Source organism: Mus musculus, chromosome 6 (assembly GCF_000001635.26).
Source record: "Mus musculus strain C57BL/6J chromosome 6, GRCm38.p6 C57BL/6J".
Lineage (NCBI taxonomy): Eukaryota > Metazoa > Chordata > Mammalia > Rodentia > Muridae > Mus > Mus musculus.
Genome location: NC_000072.6, coordinates 94628964 through 94649381, shown reverse-complemented (window position 1 = coordinate 94649381; position 20418 = coordinate 94628964). Strand labels below are relative to the sequence as shown.

Below are 20418 nucleotides of genomic sequence, written 5' to 3'. Positions count from 1 at the left end.
CTCAGGTTTAACAATAAAAGCAAAGCAGTAGGGCACAGGCTGGCTCTCATGGACTTGGCACTTATAGATTAAGGCTGCTGTATCTGTTGGGAGGCTCCTGGGAGGGCCCTAGGAGCTCAGTAACAACTGGTCAGTGTCTTCTTTTCCTAAGGAACAACATCTACCTGCAGAGAAAGACAGAGAAAACAGATAATCATCATACAAGGGCCGGGTACTGTCTGAGTCCCTTCATGTTGCTGATGTGTGCATGACAGGAAAGACTCTCAGATAACGAGTCATTTGACCCAAGGTTGCTTACCCTGTCTGTGGTAGCAGAGTATGGCATAGAGAAAGAGGCATCAGAGGTTAACAAAAGAGCCAAAGCCAGTTGGCAAAGCCACTGGGAACCCCTCCCCACCTGGCTATATGAAACAAAAGTTGAAGCAAAAGCCCACAAATTCTTCAAGAGAAGGTGGGTGTGATGGGCATGACCTGCATAGGGTCTCCAGGCTTAGGGCAAGAAGCTTTGACAAAAGTCTCAGTCCTGTCCCAGCTGTCTAGCCCACTCCCATCTTAGGAGTGCCTTTCTCTTCCTTAATATACTTTCCCTATCTCTATAACTGTCTGTGTGTCCCTATTGTAATCTTTGTTCTATGACTCAAGAATTTGGAAATCTCAGCGGCTACCCTGTGGACTCTGACCCACAACTCTAATATTAGACTTGCGTTCTTACCCCTCCTGGAAGTGGGTGTGATTTAGCACTGTTCAGCTAGCAGAGTGAGACCCTGAGGCACTCAGGGGTACTTGCAGGACGACTAGGACATGGCTAGCTTTATTTGGGGGCCAATTTGCCTTTCTGTCTTTTTTTCTTTGTCAGCGAGTGGGCTGTTAGGCAAGCCAGCAAGCTTCTGTTGAAAGGCCCGAGAAGGACCTGTGGACTCAGAACTGCAGTCTCATTGGATGCTGGGTACCACCAGTGAGCCTGGAAATAGAAAACTATCTACTTTTACACAGTGATCAGTCCTGTGTCCCGGCAGCTTCCCGGGGACTCTGCAGTGCAGACGTCCTTTTGCCCCCAGTTGAAGTGAGCCTTTCTCTGGGAAAGGAGCCCATGTGGCCTGCCTCCTAGAGAGCCTGCCAAATTACACACAGTCATGACTGGTCATTTTCCTTCTCTCCCCCCTCCCCTGTCTTTGAGAGTGGGGGTGGTGGTAAGCCAGGGAGATGAGAGGTACATCTGCAAGTTATTTGCTGAGAAAGTGAAGGGAACACCAGCTGCAGAGCTGGGGAGCCCAGGCAGGGGGGCGCTTGCCGAATACCAACTTGGTCATGGAGGTCCCTGCCTTTTTGGGAACTGAGCAGCTGAAGTTGTGCTGATATTAGTTAGGCCTTTGGGTGGTTCTCTCCCTCCCCTCTCCCATCTCTCCCTTTGTTCCTCCCCTTTCTCTCCCTCTCTCAATATAGTACAGGATCCAGAGGGAATACAGGCTGCTTGATGCTTGAGAAACCAGGAAGACTTGGAGGGGAGGAGCCACTCCTTGCAGCAGCGGGCTCTGAACACCCCCCAGGGCTCCGGGACTTGCAGCTTGGAAGCAGAGCTGCTCTGGTTGCACAACCTCCCGTGTGAAAGGGGCTGGCTCCTGCCCACACCAGCAGACTCATTCCAACTGGGCCATTTCCTTCTCCCCTCCTCCCCCTCCCCACTTCCTGCAGGTGGCTTCTCTAATCCAGTTAGCACTTGGGGAAGCCTCCTGTGCCTGTGCACCTAATCCGAAAATGGCTGGCTTGACTTTGACCTGCAGCGTGACCTTGCAAAGAAGGCTGGACCTATTGTGTCTGCTCACACCTGGGAGCCATTTTCAGCTGTCCTAGTGCAAGTGAGAGAAATGTGTTCGTGTTTATACCAGGCAGGCCTTTCTTTCATAAGGCCTGTCATTGTTGGGCAGTATATATGGAATGTAGAATCAACCCACTTGTGCAGAGGTTGACAGTTTGTCAAGATAGGCTACATCGCTTGGTATATTGACAGGCATATGAAATAAACTTTTTTTTCTTTTAAATTAAAAAATGGCCAGATGTTATTCTTCCACCTTTTCACATATAAGACATTGATAGCAGGTTTGGTGTGTCGTCCTGTGTACGTTCTGAGATCCAATTCTGTAGCCCAGTGAGATTGCGAAAAGCACAGGAAGGCAGGTATCTTCCCCGAGGTTCCTTTTCTCTGCTTCTCAAGCTGGCTGCTCACTTTGTTCTGGAATCTGTGGTCTGGGAGCTTAGGAGGGTTAATACAACTTGATATGCCAAATCCTGAGCTGACATATCAAGTTGTATTAGGTGTGAGACCCCTCGGGGTGTGGGGCAAGATGCGGTCTGTCCAGGTAGTGTTTGCTTTGCAAGCATTCTGTCAGCCTCAGGTGAGCTCATTTGGTATCATTCTCATTAAAGATTGCAAATCCTTGGAAAGGCTTCCTGCCTCTGCACTTCAGGCTAGTCCTCCCCATCCTCTCACTCACATAGCTGCTGCTGCTTCTGGTGGTGGTGGTGGGGCGTTTATGGCTGTCTACTCCTAAGAGCACATCCAGGGACGTGATCCTGCTGCCAAGCCTCTGCAGAGCCCCAGCCCCCTTTGTGGTAATGCCAGCAGAGTTGCCCACAATGGGGACCTGCCCTTGAAGACATGACTCTAGGGCAGATTCCGGAGTACTCTCCTCACTTCCTGGATGTATTTCAAACCCAAACAGCTGAGGCAAAGGTGCCAATTTGTGGTTTCTCTTCCCAGCTTCTTAACTGGGTGCTGAGTGTGGGGAGGCTGCAGCACTGGCACCCTGGGCCCTGTCTCCAGTGCCAGCAGCCTCTGCACAGCTGCTTGGGACAGAGCCTTGGGGGATAAAAAGGTACTTTCCCTGGGAGAGCTGCCGGGGAGTCACTTCTGGACCACGTGGCTCTGGGGTGAAGGTGAATAGGATCTCCTTGCTTCCTACCATCTCCTGTAGCTTCAGGTTGCGGTGAGGTGGCTCTTGCTTTGTTGCTGTGCTCTGAGACTATTGCTTTCCTTTACCTGAAATCAGGAGGCCTGGAATTACATAGTCTGTCTGCCTGGAATTGATCTTACTTGCAGGAATTCCTTCTGAATGATCTCTTGTAAACCTGTTGGAGTTCAGAGACTGTGTGTGTGTGTGTGTGTGTGTGTGCGCGCGCGCGTGTGCGCATGCTCATTCTTGACTTTCTGTTATATTAGTTCCTTCATTGGAAGCTGTGGAGTATAGCTCTCTTACTCCACCAGGCCTTCTGGTAGCTGTGACTGTCCTGGCATTTTGTTCTTGTTACACGTTTTACTTTGGTACCTTAAAGTAAATTGTTGATTGACAAGTGGCTGTGAGAAATAGAAATTCTCTGAATAGCTTTAGCTCCATTTCCTCTGTGGTGCAATCTTGTAAAATTTCACAACCAGGACATTCATATCATATAGTCAAGTCCTAGAACGTATCCATCCCCACTAAAGGCCCTCCTCCTGCATGGCCACACCCACTGCCTTCCTTGTAACGTGTTCTGAAGAGGAAACGGACTGGACAGCACAGTCTGTTGGGATTGGTCCTTCTGTTGAGTGTGATTCCCTGGAGGTTGGTGGGGTTTGTGTGTTGATACTTTGTTCCTTTCTGCTACCAGGTTGGGTCTAATCTTTCACCACTGAAGGACACCTGTGGTCCTTCCAGGCTTTGATTGTTCTGAGAAAGACTGCTGTGACCAATCATCTTCAGCCTTATTGGCTACCTGTGGGCTGTTTTTATATTTTGCTGGTTTTGATACAGCCCAGGCTGGCTCTTGCACCCAAGACCCAAGTGCCCAACTATCTGTGAATCTTTTTGCTGAAATGTCAGACTTCTTGCTTATTTTCAAACTAGTATTTTACTTTACTTTTGGTATTTCAGTTCTGCAGGTCTTTACATATTCTAGATACTGGGCCTGTGTTGGATGTGTGGTTTGAATATGTTTTCCTCTAGTCTGAGGTCAAGTCCACCACCTTCTGGATTATGCTTTTAGGGTCAGGTCTAAGAATTTGCCTAGTGCTAAGCTAAAAGATTTTTTTTCTCTCTCTCTCTTTTTTTCCCCTCCATATGTTTTGCAGGCTTACCTTTGGCATTTAAGTGCACAATGGCTTGCTTTAAAAGCATGCAGTTCCAAGAAAAAAAGAGCACACGCGTGCTCTGGTGGGGCCTGCAGAGCAGACTGGACTGGGGTCTGGTATTCAGGGGTGCAGAACAGTGGCATTGACCGTGGTGTTGCTCTGGTCCTGTGGCAGTTGTGTCACCTATGGGGTGGATAAGGAGGGCATCATGAAAGGGCCTGCTCATGAGCCCATCCTTGAATCTCCAAGTGTACTTAATTCATATGCTGAAAGGCTTGGGAAATCGTGTGGTAAGAGAGAATCTAAATCTTATAATCAGTAGATCAAAAGTCTTCCAGATGAGGCAGGAAACAGGCCTGGTTTTATTTTTAAAGGCACAACATGGTATAACTCCCCAGAGGGAGAGGACTTTGTCTCAGAGGCTGCAGCCAAATGCTGAAACAGCTTCCTCCTCTGCCTGGAACTGCAGGGCTGTTTCAAAGCTGGCTTATGGATCTAGGGGAATGTTTCAGTGGCAGGCAGCCCGTTGGTGCCCCTGAAGAAATTTCTAAGACATCCCGGCTCCACCAGTTTCCTTTTTGTTATCTTCTTGTGCTTCTTCTGCACACAGGACATCATAGCTGGGAGTCTGAGAACACCTGGGCTTGCACCCTAGTTAGCTGGATAACTCCCAGCCAGGATGTAGCCTCTTCAGTGTGGACCTGGATGAGCCTTGACTGGTATGGTTGGGAGCAGAGGGTGGAAGGCTTCTCCTTGGACAATAGGTCTAATGCCCTAGAGCAACAATGTGTTTATAGCTTGTGCACTAAGGGCGTGGGACGTTCTTTGCAGGTGTGTGGGTCACTAGGGGTATATATACAATGTTTCCTAGTTTCATTTGCTTCCTTGGCATCTGTAAAGACAGGTCCTACTGCTGTTCTGATCACGTGGTTGCCCCTCACTGGGGATGCTTCTCTCTGAGGGGAGGTTCTGGGTTCTGTCCAGTGATGATCTCTTCCCCAGGGATCTGACTACTGCCCTCCTCCATCTTGAGGCTTTTCCACATCTCTGAGACTGTGGGTGGGATTTACATTCTGGTACAAAGTTATTTCCATCTGCAAAGTGGGAAGGCCAGCCTATCTGTGGACAAGCTCCAGTGGGTTTAATCCAGGTTCCAACTACAGTGGCTTTTTAAAGGGTCTACCACCTGGAGTAGGCTCACATGCTGTGAGACTATGTTAGGGTACAGGGTTCTATAGGAGACTCCAGACTGCAGTACCCGGAATTCTCATCTGTGCACAGTGCACACATAGCTAATTAATGAAGGCTATGCCCCATACATACTCTTTACCTAGGTATTTCCAGTTAAAGATTAGGACTCAGGAGGGCCAGAGTGATGGCTCAGTGGTTAAGAGTCCTGGTTGTTCTTCCAGAGGACTAATATTCAATTCCCAGCACCTACATGACTCCAGGCCCAGGAGCTCTGGTGTCCTCTTCTGTCCTTTGTAGGCACTGCACACTTGTGCACAGATATATATTCAGAAAAACAAAAACAAAACCACTTCTACAACATAAAAATAAATAAAATCTAAGAAAATAATTTTAAAAAAGATTAGGTCCTACAGCTCAGCATCTAATGCACATTTAACTGGTTTTTATTTTTATTTTTTAAATAAGCTTATTTACCAAATTGGAAAGCACAGTGGCAATTGTGCAAAATAGTAAGAGTGAAAATTTGATTGCTGTCAGACTCTGGTGAGAGCTCTGTCCTCCCTTTCTCCGTCTAGGACTTTTAGAGTGGTCCCCACACACACTGACAGCCCATGTATCCTGCCTCTGGCGTACCACATTGGATAGACGATGTCCTGGTAAACTTGACACCCAAGGATGACATGAAGGATGGCCATGACATGAAGGATGGCCATATGAAGGAGTCTGTGCTCTGCTTGGGAATGTGGAATGAGGTCACCCTGTTGTTGAGGTCACCCTGTTGTTTCTCATCCTAGTTACATCAGTTTTTCTGGTCCTGGATGGTGAGGTCAGTAGGAAGAGGGACCACAAGAGTTGGTGACAGAGCCCGTTGGTGTTTGGACTCCTGGTGTTCCCCTCACAAACCAGCATTTGTGTGGGGTCTCTTTCATGAAAACCCTTGCTGGGATAGAGCCCTTAGAGGAGAGAGACTATTCCTATGGTTACTTGGTCAGAGTACCTGGAGTATGTTGCTGGCCTTAAAAGGTCCTCTTCCCATCTTGTTTTGGTATCTGCCATCTCCTACCTTTTCTCCTTCTCCATCCTGGTAACAGGAAGAATAATCCACTTAGTGGACCGTTAGGGGCAAGGCACTGTGCAATAACACGGGTGCTGCCTGGCTTTGTCTGACTTGGTCGTTCAGAGACAACTGCCCGAAGGCTAGGAGAGCAGTTGCTCCTCATTGTTCTGTAGAGTTTTCTCTCCTACAGGCACGGGCCATGACCTTGACCACGTAAGACACTGGCCTTAGACTCCTTTACTCTAAGTCAGGAGAGGCCAGGCTGGTCTTGCTGCACCCTTCGCCCTTCGGTTGTGCCAGGGATGGGGGCTTCACAGCCTGGTAGTCTGCTAAAGTCTAGTGGAGGGGGATGCAGGGAAACATGGTGGATGTGCTAGGGCGTGTGAGGTAGCAGATGTACCTCATAGGTAGACTACGGTCGCTAGGGTCAGAAACAAGGAAAACAATCTTGGGGAAGAGAAAGCTGAAAGAGCATCTGAGGGCCACGGTGGTGGCCTTGACCAGGAATGAAAACATCTGTGGCTTTTCCCTGTAGGATGTCTGTATGTAGATGGAAATTCTAATGGTCTCATGGCTGATAGACAACACGCTTCCCTGCCCAGATATCAGGACAGATTCCCTTCCTGCAGGTATGGAAGGAAGTCCAAGCCTTTAGAAATCCCAGCCAGTACTGGGGATCCCAGCATGTGTCCCTGGGGATTAAAGGCAGATGTGGCTTTTAGAACACACTGGTCAGTGACATCTGATTGGAACCCTTCTGAGGGAGTGGGAAAGCATTGAGCTGGTGACATTAGGATGACTCAGACTGCTGTCATCCATCTCTCCAGTGAGTTTTAATTCAGGTTCCAGCTACAGTGGCTTTTAAAGTGAACCAGGCAAAAAGAAACAGCAGCTAGCCTTGATGTAGCAGTGTCTCACTCACCCTTGCTAACTTGGACTCATCCATGGATCTCAGTGTTTGGGGCTGAATGAAAAGGTGTAAGTAACTCAGAAACCCACTTCTTCCCACTCTATTCCTTAACATCGCCTATAGGCTCCTTACCTGGAAAGGAAAGTTAGCTCTCTGCTTTACTTCTAATTTCCCTGCTTTGTTAACAAATGTTAGCTTGGTGGTTTTACTTGCATTTGCTTCTATGTAATTGTCAGGAGGTTGAGCTACAGTTGTAATTCACTTGTTTGCTCAACAACCCTTGGTAGAGCAACTTCTGTATCCTAAGCATTTTTCTGGGTTCTGAGGGTATAGCAGTAAAGAAGAGAAGTGTGTACTCTGCATTCTGCTGCTGGGACGTCAGGACTGTATAATACTTCAGGAGACTTTTTTGAGGTGGGGGCAGAGATTTGAGACAGTCTCACTTTGCAGCCCAGGCTAACTCTGGATTCATTAGGCTGCCTCATCTCGTGAGTGCTAGGATTATTGGCATGGGCCATCCACACCTGGCTGAGATTGTATTTTTAATTAATATATTTTTAGAGCAGGTACAGGCTTATAGAATAGTTGCACAGAGCATTCCTCTAGCACCCCCTTCTACCCCAATGGTTGCTTCCCTTGTTTTACTGTGGTTCGTTATGTTTGATGAATCACAAATTGATACATTATCTCCTGGTATTGGAATTCTATGGATCTGAATGTGCAGTGTCTACCCCGAGACTCTGGAACTCCACTTGTTTTACCTATCCATCCTGCCGCCTTCCCTATCGCTCTTGGCAACTACTGATACCTTACTGTTTCAGTGTTTTTATCTTCTCAGAATTTCTCAGAATGTTGTTCTTCAGAGTGTGTATTAGGAAGCCTTTTCACGTGGGCCCTTTTTACCCAGCAATGTACACTTTCCCCAGGACATTCTTTGTTACCGTTTTATTTGTGTATCTTTATATAGGATACGACAACACTCTGACAGGACTTCCTCATGAACCAGTTCTCCCCTGGGCAGGGTCCCTCTATACCCGGGCTTCTCGCTCTTCCTAATGCTGTTCCTTTAATACAGTTCCTCATGTGGGGACCCTAACCATAAAGTTATTTTTGTTGCTACTTCATAACTGTAATTTTGCCACAGTCATGAATGACAATGTAAATATCTGATATTCAGCATATCTGATGTGCTCGTGAAAAGGTTGTTAGAATCCCAAAGAGGTGAAGATCCAAAGGTTGACAGCCACGACTCTAGACTTAAATGATGCTGACTGCTCCTTGGTTGTCCCCTGGTTCTTCTTCGTAAACCTTTAGTTTCTAGCTCAGTCCTCCTAAGCCGATGGTGGGGGAACCACGTGGGATCTGCCACTGTAGCCGCGTCCTTGGGGCCATGCGTTCACATGGGCATGAGACACCAGGTCCTTTTTTTTTTCTTCCCGAGAGTTAATGGAAACTGTCTGCTGAGGACCCCAAGGGGGTCAGTGATCCTGAAGGAAGTGAGCCGGCTGGGAGAGTGGTTGACACAGCCCAGTCCTGCCTTAGGAGGGTTGACCCTGCCTGGCGGAGGCTGTTTATCCTGCCACTGGGCTGCTCTTGTTTTTTATCCAATCTCCACCTGAATAAACAGATTCAGAACGTCATCTGCAGCCAGGCTGAGAATCTGCCAAAATTCCCCAGGGAACGGGTGATTCACTAGCAGCAGGGGAAAGAGAGAGAGGCAGTGGGCAAGAGACCTGCTCACCCTGATTCTCACTTCCTGTCCGCCAGATCATCCGGGCTGGGCCATCTTAAAAGATACTGGTGTCTTCAAGCAGGTTGTCAGTTCACACAATGGGCCAGATGGTTCTGGTTTTCTCTTTAGGAAGATGGTTATAAACCAGGCTAGTGGGGGCACCGAGACCTCTGATTGTCATGCTGCACTCAGCCTTTGAAAGCTCTTCTGTGCTCACTTGGTTTAAACCGCTCCTGGGCCTTGTGTTCAGGCTGCATATGGGCACTAATCTTGACATCATCCTTGCCAGCTTATACCTTACACATGTTCTCATCACTGCTCATTGTTAGGTCCTCACTTCACAGCTTAACAAGGTGATTACATTGAATGTTTGTGGTTCTGAGCTATGTTCCTGATACTTAAGGCTCTTTTTTTTTTTAACATTTACTCTGAGATGGATGGATGAATGGATGGGCGGATATATATATATATATATATATATATATATATATACATACATACATAGATAGATACATAGATTTTTCAGGAGCTAGTCTTCAGTAGTCAGCTTCTACCATGTGGGTCCCAGTGGTGAACTTAAGGTTGCTAGACTTGGCAGCAAGTGTCTTTATCCACTGAGCCATCTCACTGGCCCTTGTAACATAATAGGTTTTACCGAGAAGTGGGGGACAGGAACATGGTGTGACTTCCGGAAATGGTTAAATGAAACAGCATAAAATGGGTATTTGAACTCACTGTTTCTCAGGTTCATTTCAACCTTGGAGAATGTAGTCTACAAGAAAGCTACCAGCGTCTGCGTGAGGCTGAAAATGTGCATGCCTGATGACCGTGTGTAATGTCAGGACTGGCCCTTGCATGCCTACCAGATATGCACCAACAGGCCTATTTGGAAGACTTTCCTGTGTTCATGGTTATGATTTTTCACAATAGTCCCAGCTGGAAGTACTCCAGTGTTGGTTTAAAAATGGAATGGAGAAAACAAACAAACAAAAAACAAATAACCAAATTAAATGTCAGTAGAAATACGATGCTGTAGTTGGGGTGGAGGCTCAAGCTTTAGGAGGTTGAGAGTAGTGCCAGCCTGGGCTACAGACCTAGACTCAGTTACACACACACACACACACACACACAGAGGCAGACATGCATGCACACACACACACTCTTTCTCAGTAGAAAAGAGCAGTCTGAGTAGAACTTAAACTCTGAGGGAAAGTAGCTAGAAAGAGAAGAGTTTATGTGGAATGATTTTGTGTATATAAAGCATACAAATAGATACAATTATTCATGGTTGGAAGAAACTATAGGGTTGGTTTGAGAAGAATAACAGCTAAGAGAATGTCAGTCAGGAGGTGGCAGTTTTCTGTCCTGATCTGAGTGACGTCACGTGGATTGTGTATGTGCTTTTTAACAGGATACTCTGAACTGTGCATGTATAACATATATAAAAGTCTCAGGGTGACTAGTGTAGTGTTACAATGTTTATAAATGTATATAAATAAATATCACGTGGCCTGCTCAAGGGTGCCTTGGTTTTTTGAACTCATCATCTCAGTTGTGGTTTGCGGTGGAACCGAAGGTCATCAGTGATCGGATGTGAGGTCTGGTGAACTAGCCAGCTTCAGTCTGCTTTAGCGTAGTTGGGGCAGTTTTCGGGAGCCATACACACAGTATGGCTGTCTGTGTGCTCCACTCTCTCCAACATGAGGCATTTGAATGCAAACACCCCCCTAAGAAGCCTGAGGGCCTCTCAGTGCTGCACTGTTAAACTTCATGGAGGGTCTCTGGTTGTCTCACATCGTGCCAGTTACATGTATGATGTGTTAAGCTACACTGTAGTTTCCCGTGTCTGACCAGACTTGAGTGTCTGCTGAGGTTGAGCAGTGGGCTGTGTGCTAAGTGGCAGAGTCTCTTAACCCCAGAGCAGAGCTGTGCTATGCAACGTGCTCTATGAAGCCAGAGTTGTCCTGCTGCTGGAGGGTCTGATCAACTGTCTCCAGGCTGGCCATGGGAATGCTGGGCTGGAGGTGAGAGAGTTGAAGGTATGCTGGGCATGTTACAATTTTTTTTTCCTGTTCAGGTCTAGATTGTGTAAAAAAACTATGTTTTCTTCAGAGGTTCAAGCAAAGAGTTGTAATTTGGATTTTTGCTAACTTCAGTGATTTAAAATTATGGAAGCTTTTTTATTTCTTGTTAAGAGTTCACAGTCATAATGGCTTGAGAGAACTGAAGGTCATCAATGACTGGATGTGAGGACTAGTTTCCCCCCAACCCCCAAATCTGCTTCAGAAGAGTTGGGACAGTTTGAGAGTGACACACACTCTGGTGCACACCGTGTGCTCCTTGATAGCTGCATTGGCTGAACTCTTTCCATCAGCTCCAGGATGTAACCTGGGTCATCTTCAAAGAACACGCCAAAGCTGGGAATCCGGCTTTCATTTACTTCTGAAGAGCTGGAAAAGACAGGCAGTAAAGAGTGCAACTCGAGATGTCCACCATGGGCAAGGAGGAGAGGGAGAAAGGGAGACAGACGGGGAGGTTTTCTCTGGAGAGGGATGCTGAGCACAATTTTGCAGGTAGCTAAACCTGATATAAGAAGGAGACTGACACACAGGTACAAAACTGTACCACACCTAGAATTGGAGTCTCTCCTAGAAACAGAAACTGATTGCCCTGCTACCCAGAAGGTAGCAAATAATAGCAGATGCCCAGCCTGGGCCTGCTTCTTGTTTCTGTTAGTAAAGTTTCAGAAGAGCACAACCATGCTGACTTTGTATTGTCTGTGCTGCTTGGACACTGTGGTCAAAGCAGAATTTGAGTAGTTGTGACAAACATCACATGGCTTACAAAACTTAAGTTATTCACCACCTGGCCTCTTCCAGAGAAAGCTTGCTGGTTCAGACAGTGAGTGGGGTGCACAATTTCAGGAACCAGAAATTGCCACTCGACCTACCGTGTCCCTGTGCCTTTGATCCACTCACCTCTCCTCCTGGCTGTGATCTCTGACATAAGATCTTTTCCACTACTAAGGGGACGTGGTGAACCAGGCTTCACAGGGTGGAGTGGAACAGGTGCTCGTGATAAGAAGTCTTAAGTGCTCTTCTGCATGCCTCGGTCTGTTTTACTGTCTAATTTAACATCAGCCTGAAAGTGTAGCCAAGTGGAGGGAGCTTATCATGCTTACCCTCCTCCTTTGAAGACTGATATTATTTTTGAAGCCTTTGGCAGGTGTTCCTGTGACAGACTTCTGCTGTATCGAGTTTTCCTTACCCCAGAGGGCAGCCTCAGGGGTAAACTAACACAGGATAGAAGTGAGTACCACGTGACCAGGCTGACTGCAGAATCACTGGCTTTGTGAGTGCTCCTTTGATGAGGCCATTGCTGCCCCCCAAAATGTAGCCTTTTGCTGCCTCACTTGCCCAATGAGGAAACAGCTGTCTGTGAGCCAGTCTCCCTTCCAGTGTGAGCGAGGCCTTTGGTTCCATCTGTCATGCTTGTCTAGGCTTGGTCCCACAGGTCCTGTACCCGTATGCTGTTCATGTAGAATCCTGGGAAGTTGGAACTGGTGGAAGCCAGTTTACATAGACCCATCAGAGTTGATCAAGAAATAGTTAGCTAGGGGCTGGAGAGATGGCATACCAGTTAAGAGTACTTATTGCTTTGGGGCTGGACTGATGGCTCAGCAGTTAAGAGCACTGACTGCTCTTCCAAAGGTCCTGAGTTCAATTCCTGGCAACCACATGGTGGCTCACAACCATCTGCAATGGGGTGTGATGCCCTCTTCTGGTGTGTCTGGAGACAGCAACAGTGTACTTGCATACATAAAATATTAAAAAAAAAAGAGTATTTATTGCTTATCTAGAATACCTAGGCTTGATTCTCAGCTCTTAAGACTGCCCGTAACTCTGGTTTCAAGGAATATGAAGCTCTGTAAGCACAGGTGCTCATGAGGTACCATGGCATACATGTAGGCAAAACTTACTCATACACATAAAAGAAAAAGAAAAAGGTATAGCCAGCTAGTATGCAAATAGAGTCAAGCTTTCTGTGTACTTGCTGGGAGACCCTTAGCAGGCCAGGCCAAGACTCGAGCTCTCCTGGGTTTGCCTCACACCTCCTCTTACATCTAACTGTGACCTCAATTAAGTAAATTCCGACAGCTCTGAGCCTTCATTGCTTTGAACCATCAAGTAGAAATGGAAGTCACATTTACCTGGCTAGATGGCTCTTTGGTTTCATTGTTTTACCCAGGACTGGCTATGTGACATGCAGCAGTGGGTCAGCTATGGTCATGAACTTGGAGATGAGTCAGAGTATGGAGATGAATGTGAAATGACTTGTTTGAATATTCATTAGGAATGGGGTGTTTTCTCATCTGGGCTGTATGGGACTCTGTCTTAAGCAAACAAGCAAGCAAACAAAAAGAATAGGAAGTTTTGTGGTATGCTGTCTTGAGTTGGTGCAGCAGATGGGCTTTCATGTCCTCTGCTTTCAGGAGGGAGAAGGGATGGCTTCTCTGTGTGATCTCCATGCTTGTCCTTTGCTCTAGAGCCAGGAGGCAGGGCCAGCGAGCGACCAAGAAGAAACGGTGTTGGGGGTGCTTAGCACTCATGGGTCAAAGATGCATGCTTGCTGTAGGAACAAGAAGTGGATCTACCCCAGCTGGTTAGAGGTCAGTCTTGGATTTGCTTTGGAGTCTGGCTCCCTGAGACAGCTTGGTTGTTCCAGTGGCTGGAAATGGTATTCTTACCGCTGAAGCAGGCCTGGTTCCTAAGTGAAGAAGCTGAGAGCTCTGACTCAGTCCTTTGTTCCTGAGAGAAGAGCCAGGCTTGCCTATTTGCATTGAATGTGCAATGGAACAGGAGGGAGCCAGTCAGTCAGTCATTGTTCTCACTTTTTATTTCAAAGCACTTCCTATGAGCTAGATTCACAGATTGCTTCTGAGGATGCAATGTGACTAATAAAACAAGTACTCATTTTATTGAGCAACTGCTAGAACATGTTAGGTCATATCAGCCTGTGGGTTATAGGAACTTCATACTCCACTTTACAAATGCGACTCTTTAAGATTCACACCTGTGAGTGGCACCACTGGGCTGTGAGCTTGAGTGACAGCAGACACAGCACATCTCCAGTAGGGCTCAGACAGATCTTGTGCATGTTCACGTTGATTGTCTTTCAAGGAGAACACAGAGAGGCTCTGAGCTTGGCTGAGTGTTCGGGAAGAGTTACTTGGGGCCCGGGGTGTAGTTGATGGCAAAGATGAAGCCCCAGAGAGAATGTGGTTATATTCTCAGCAGCTGGGCTGCCTTGGACATGACATAGGTGTTTGCATCTGGGCAGGGCTGTCAGAAGACCTGTGCCGTAGCAAACTTCTTCCTGTTGATTCTGCCTGAAGTTCTTTGCTCGAACGATTTCTTTTGCAAGAATGCTGGTGAATCCCATTTGTGTGCTCACCCGTAGCTCTTTTGCATCGAGCTGCATTCCCTCTTGGTGACCTGTATTGCAGCTTGTACCCTTCTAGTGCCTGGAGGCACAGTCGGAAGTAGAGACACGTCTTTCTTCGTGGCAGCATGCCATGGTGGGAAAGAAGATGGTGAACTAGATAAATATGCACCCAGGATAGCAGACAGCAGTTGGAGTATAGACAGGGCAGGTGACGGGGTGGGGGGGGGGAGGTGGTGGTGGTGGTGGTGTATGTGGGTGTGTGATTTCAGAAAGGGTAGCCAGGAAAACCTCACTAGCAGGGAGTAGGGGATGAGACGCACGGCTCTGTGGAGTGTCCCAGGCAGTAGAAGCTGGAGGTACAAAGGCTGGTGGCTTCCCCAGCGAGGACAGATATGGGACAGAGCATCTGAAGTTGAAGATTAGGAGCTTAGGCAGGTCTGGCACAGACACTGTGCCTAGAGGCCTGAGGTGACAGGTGGGCTACAGTTAGGGTGGAGTTGATTTCAGGAGAGGTGTGGCAGGAACCAAGGACTCCGTTCCTTTTGACTTTTAATTTTTTTTTTTTAACTGAAGTTAAAATAGACATGAAAATGAAGCAGGAAGTTCAGTAGGTTTTTGAGTTTGTTGTTGTGCAGCCTTCCTCAAGGGGCTTCCTGACCTGCAATACTAAAACTCCATGTCCACTGCCAAGCAATCTTTATTTTTATTTATTTATTTATTTATTTATTTATTTATTTATTTATTAAAAGCCCCTGATTTTGCAACCACTTTTATATTTTACTTTTTGGTGCCTGCCCACCCTCCTTTCCTTCCTTTTGAAACAGGGACTCATCATATAGCCTAGGGTACCTAGAACTCTCTAGAACTTGCCATCAAACTTGCAATCCTCAGGGCTAGGGTTAGGATTAGATTCTGGCACCCACGTAATGCTAGGCATTCTGAAATGCCCTTAGCTCTAGCGCTGAGAGATCTAATAATACCCTCTTCAAGCCTTCACATGTGCACAGGTTTGCATTACACACACACACACACACACACACACACTCAAAGTAAATCTTTTTAAAAATTTATAATTGTTAGTGCTAAGAATGCTATTTTGTATGTGTTGTACAAAATGATAAAAGTATGGTTAGGGCCATGTACAAACTGTTGGAAATTCTATCCTAATTTAAAAGAGAATTCTTTGAACAATGTGTGTGTGTGTGTGTGTGTGTGTGTGTGTGTGTGTGTGTGTGAAACTGAGATCATCAACTGAAACAGCAATTTTTAAAATGTAATATTTGAATATATTTCAGAGATGAACTAGTATGATCCATGTTCAGCAATGACCGGAAAGTTTAGAAGTCTTTGCTTTTTAGAGTTAAACAATTACCTTTCTATAAGAACAGAGAGCTTGCACAATGGTAGGCATATGGGTGTATAAAATAGGTATACAAAATAAACCTACTGACAACAGGCCATCAATTACTTTGAAACATTTCTTTGGTGTATATACAAATCGTACAGTAAAAGCACTGGCGTTTGTAACTGACAGTCGTTTCAAATGTAAGCTGAGATGTCTTTCTGTAGCGTGCGGACACACACAGCACAGCCATTGGTATTCAGACCCTGGGCTGCAGTAAGTCCACGTGATCCACCATGGGTATGTGCAATTGGGAGCACTAGTGACACCTTCAATTTTGAATTACTATTTTGTCAGTGTACATTCAGAAACCTACTACCGAGTTTTCCCCTCCTCCATGCATCCATTCAGTTATACGATCACACATACGGTGGCACACACAGCTTAGGCAACTCTACTTTATCCCTAGTTTTCTTTAATCATCTGCCACTAGACATTTGGGTTGCTTCACCTTTTGAATATTCTGAACACTACTTCTGTGAACACATGAAAGTGTGCCCTTGAGACCTGCCTTCTGTTTTGGGGGTGTTGAACAGTGGTGATTCTGAATGGCTATGATTGAGGTAACTCTTCAGCCATACTGTTTGCTGCAGATCTTCACTCCACACTGCTTGCTGCCATCCATTTTCTCCACATTCTCTTGTGTGCCTTTGATAGCAGCTACCATAACTTGGATTTATGTTTCCCTCAGGAACACTGATGCCTACTGGGCATTTGTGTATCTTCTTCAGGAAATGTCTATTTAAGTCCTCTGCTGATTACAAACATTTTTGTGTTCTTTATGTATATGCATGTTTATGCGACTGCATGCCATGTCTGAGGTGGCTGTAGATGGTATCTCCCTTGAGCTGCTGTTGCAGGCCCTTGTGAGCACCCTGACATTCATGATGGAAACTGAGCTCTCTCTCCAGCCCTCTTTGCTGATATTTTAATCGATGTTTTGTTGTTGAATTGTAGTGGTTCCTTATCAATACCTAAACCCAGAATGCTTAAGTTCTATATGCAAACTAATGCAGGATTTGTATGTCCTGTCTACAGTACTCGAAGTGTCTGGATTACATTTAATACCCAGTGCCGTTCAAATACTTAGTAAATAGTTGTCTTACTCATACGATATTGCTTTGGGAATGGTGAGAAGACTGCGTGTGTGCAGTACAGGTGAGACGCCTTTTTTCCTCCTGAGTATCTTGTGAATGCATTTGTTTAAATCAGCAGGCGTGGGACCCACAGGATCTAAGTTGACTTTGCTTCGCCCTTACTCTGATGCTTGATTTGTGGGTGTCTCCCCCTGCCTCACATGTGACCCCATTGGTTCCTTCAGCTGCTGGCTTGGGAGCTGACTACAGGTGGCATTGCTCACGTGGCTGTCTTTGCTGACCAGTAGACGTTTCTCTTGATGCGGTGCCTGGCTCCTGTCCCCCTTTTTTGGTGGCTACCCCTTTCTCTTGGCCCACTGAGTGCCTCCTGGTTTGGTTCAGCCTGACGGGCCAGCTCTTAAGTCTGACCCAGCGCCTGATCTCCCCACCTGGCTCTTCCTGCCTCAGTCCTCTCTTTAGGCCTTTCCTGAAGACTTATACCCTGTTTTGCCCATAGCGGACGGAGCTCATACCTCACGCCCACAGTCTCTTCATCTCCATGGCTGCTGCTCTGTTCAGTGGGGAACTTTTCCCACTGTGTAAAAATGTCTTGTCTTCTTAACAGCGGCATCTAACCAGAATGGGGGCCTAGAATTCAATTCAGGGGATAAATATACTGCCAAGAAAGAAGAAAAAGTGTAAGACAGAAGACAAAGACAGAGGGGAGGTGTGGGGAGAGAAGAGAGGCAAGACTGACACAGGGCTTGCTTGTGTCAGGCTTCAGAGTGCCAGACTCTTTTGTGGAGCCTGTCTTCTCTGTCCAGGTCCTCTGTCCCTGGCTTCCTGGTACTATATTCAGAGTTCCCGGATGAGGCCCAGTGCTGTGGCCTTTATTTCTTGTTCTTTTTCTTCCCATACTTTACATAATAAAGCTTCTATTTTTCTTTTGGAGTCAGAAAACTGAAGAGACCGCCTTTATTAAAGACTTTAATAAAGAAGTCAGGAAGTAGCTTGGGGAGGAGCCTAGAGAGCTAAAGGGACAGGATTGCTCCTCTCTGGGAAGTCTGTCGCTCCCTCAGCACAGTTGTGCAAATGCATTTTGAGTTTCAGGGCCTGGGAGACTTGTGAAGAGAACAAAGGGGCCTGGGAGTCCAGAGCTTCTGGGAAAGAGGTCCTTGTTTATGCCTGTTGGAACTGATTTGGTCAAGTGTTTGTTTAAAGGAGATGCCACCAAGCTTTTTTGGTTTTTGTTCCAGAAGGCTTCTGATTGGCTGGAGAGCTGCCCCTGTTTACTCATAGCTGGCAGAGTGTGTGCCTGGGACCCGCAGTCTCAGCACTTCCACCCAGCAAACTTTTCACTGTGGCCCAACTAGGCAGCCAAACCCACACCAGTGCGCCCGCCCCTGCCCGCACCCGGTTGTCTGTTGCCTTTCTCCTGATGAGTGCTAACGCTGGCTAGTTAGGTTTTGGGTTTTGCACAGAGAGGATTAAAGGTGTGGATAAATCATGCCAAGGAAGTTAAGCACCAGCAGTACTCCCCAGAATTTTCAGAGTGGTTTCAGGTAGCAGGCTGTGGTCTCCCCTTTCTGATCTTTCAGACGAGAAAACCAAGGCCCAGAGTCACCAAGGGCGGAGATTCAGGGATGTGGTCCCAGCTGGACCCAGCAATGATCTCCCGCCTCCTTTCAGAGTCAGGTTTAGTCATTATCATGGTGTTCTTTACAGTTCCATCTGTCTTCATGCCTGGCATACAGTACATGTCAGTAGACTGTAACCTGTGACATGATTGGTTGGGTTGAACTGAGCTCTGGGCTCTGGTGCCTGCAGTCTGTAGTCACAATGCTACATTGGGTTCCAGAGATCGGGATGGGGTTGGACTGGGGCAGCATGGTGTACTTGCATATCCTCTATGCACTGAGCATGAATCATCCTGTGTTCTTTTGGGTGGATCAGCTGAGGCACAGTACTTGGGCAAAGAACTTATTCTGCACAGAAAGCCTGTATATCACATTGAAGCATCGGATGACAATGCACTAGAAAGAGGAATAGGTTACATACTGAACGTCACTGACTTGTAGTTTTAGGTAAATGTAGAATTGCAGAAACAGTGAGGAAGACAAGAATCTTGCCTCCTGCTTAGTCTCAGCGTGTATGTGTATGTGTACGTATTGTGTGCGATTGTTGGGGATAATCAGCTGTTGTCTTACCCCCTGCTCTGTCTCAGGCAGCACAACAAGATCCTTAGTGTGGATGGGAGCCAGCTGAAGTCGTACCTGTCCTTGGAAGTGCTGGATCTGAGTTCCAACAACATCACGGAAATTCGGAGCTCCTGTTTCCCGAACGGCCTGCGTATAAGGGAACTGTAAGTGTCTCTGCCATCCATGTACCTCAGCTTCCAGGTCTTGCAGTGGCTGCCCTGGTGCCCAGCCCTGGACACAGGATGGGTGCTTGCCTCACTGTGGCTCTGGCCTGGTTAAGTCCATGAGGCTGCACAGACCTTTGTTTGGCAGACCAAGGGCGGGGTCTACTCTTGATCCCTTGGACACCTGTTGTAGACCATTTCCAGCTCCCTTATAGTACTCTTGGTGTTACAGGCAGAAGGCAGCACCGAGGTAGGGAGAGGTTAATTGGCTATCCAAGGAGCCTCCCCTTGCTGTGCAGAGCCCAAGAGTCAGGCCTAGGCTCTCTGCTCACAAAGTCTAGTTTTGCTCTCATGCTCTGGGCTCTTCTTCCTGAGAAACTTGTGGGGAAGAGTTGGGTGAACAGTGGATACACAGCAGAGGGAGCTAGGTTTAAAGAGCTTGTATTTCTAGCATCAGAGACCACTCAGATAAGCTGCGCTGTGTTGTGGCTGGCTCCTTTGCAGAGGGCAGCTTTGTAGTTGTTTAGATGGCCTTTTTTTTTTTTTTCCTTTTAAATAAAAACCCATTTCAGTACCTGCCTCACACAGTGTATGGTAGACAGGAATGAGGAAGCTAAACCTATGTAATCCACTCGCTGCAGGTAGGAAAATGCTGCTTTGGGTAGGAATCTGAGGACTGAGGCTAAAGCAACAGTTTCTAGTTATGAGTGCATTTCATCCCATCTCCTTGCTGTTTCTGGGCTGTTCTGTAGCTCATCTGCAAGGCTGCTGTAGGTCTCACTGTGACCCATCTTCTCAGGGAGGGTGACACTTGGTACATCTTTCCAAGTCATTCTAAGACTCCAGGGACAGAAATGATACTTTCTGAAAGTTCATCAAGGTACAAGAATTGGAGACAAGAGGCTCTGGCTTCTATGAAGCCCTGGGAGGGGGCTTTCTAAAGGCCCAGCTACTACCTGGTACTTCTTGTGTAGAGAGCCGCCAACCACGACGCTGGATTGTATTGTCCTCTCTCTGCAGAGATGCAGAGGGCACTTTCTCCTTGGCAGCTGTTGGCTGCTGTGTCTCCATCACACTGATGACTCTTTAATTGGAGTGTTAAGAACAAACAGTCCAGCCCCGTTTGCAGAGTCCTCAT

At 46.9% G+C, this 20418-nt stretch overlaps 1 protein-coding gene across 8 annotated transcripts in view, besides 1 other annotated feature; it reads left to right on the top strand.

Moving 5' to 3' along the window:
* Lrig1 (leucine-rich repeats and immunoglobulin-like domains 1) overlaps positions 1 to 20418 on the top strand; it is a 95770-nt gene that overhangs the window by 50917 nt on the left and 24435 nt on the right. For 6 of the 8 annotated variants that reach the window (XR_377425.3, XM_030255196.1, NM_001355269.1 and 3 more), the window contains exon 4: positions 19143 to 19280. Coding sequence is in view for 2 of the 8 variants with exons in the window: in NM_001355269.1 (NP_001342198.1) it covers positions 19143 to 19280 (138 nt within the window). In the remaining 6 variants the exon portion in view is untranslated. Of the gene's footprint in view, positions 1 to 9525; positions 13665 to 18753; positions 19003 to 19142; positions 19281 to 20418 lie in introns of those variants that run through there. The other 2 variants (XM_030255198.1, XM_030255197.1) reach the window with 2 other exon arrangements.
* Positions 388 to 1963: an enhancer, noted in NCBI's record as "VISTA enhancer mm1736". NCBI's record gives its function as "enhancer in: midbrain (mesencephalon)[8/10] | limb[5/10] | branchial arch[7/10] | nose[6/10] | facial mesenchyme[9/10]" and the evidence as "EXISTENCE:transgenic organism evidence [ECO:0001131][PMID:17130149]".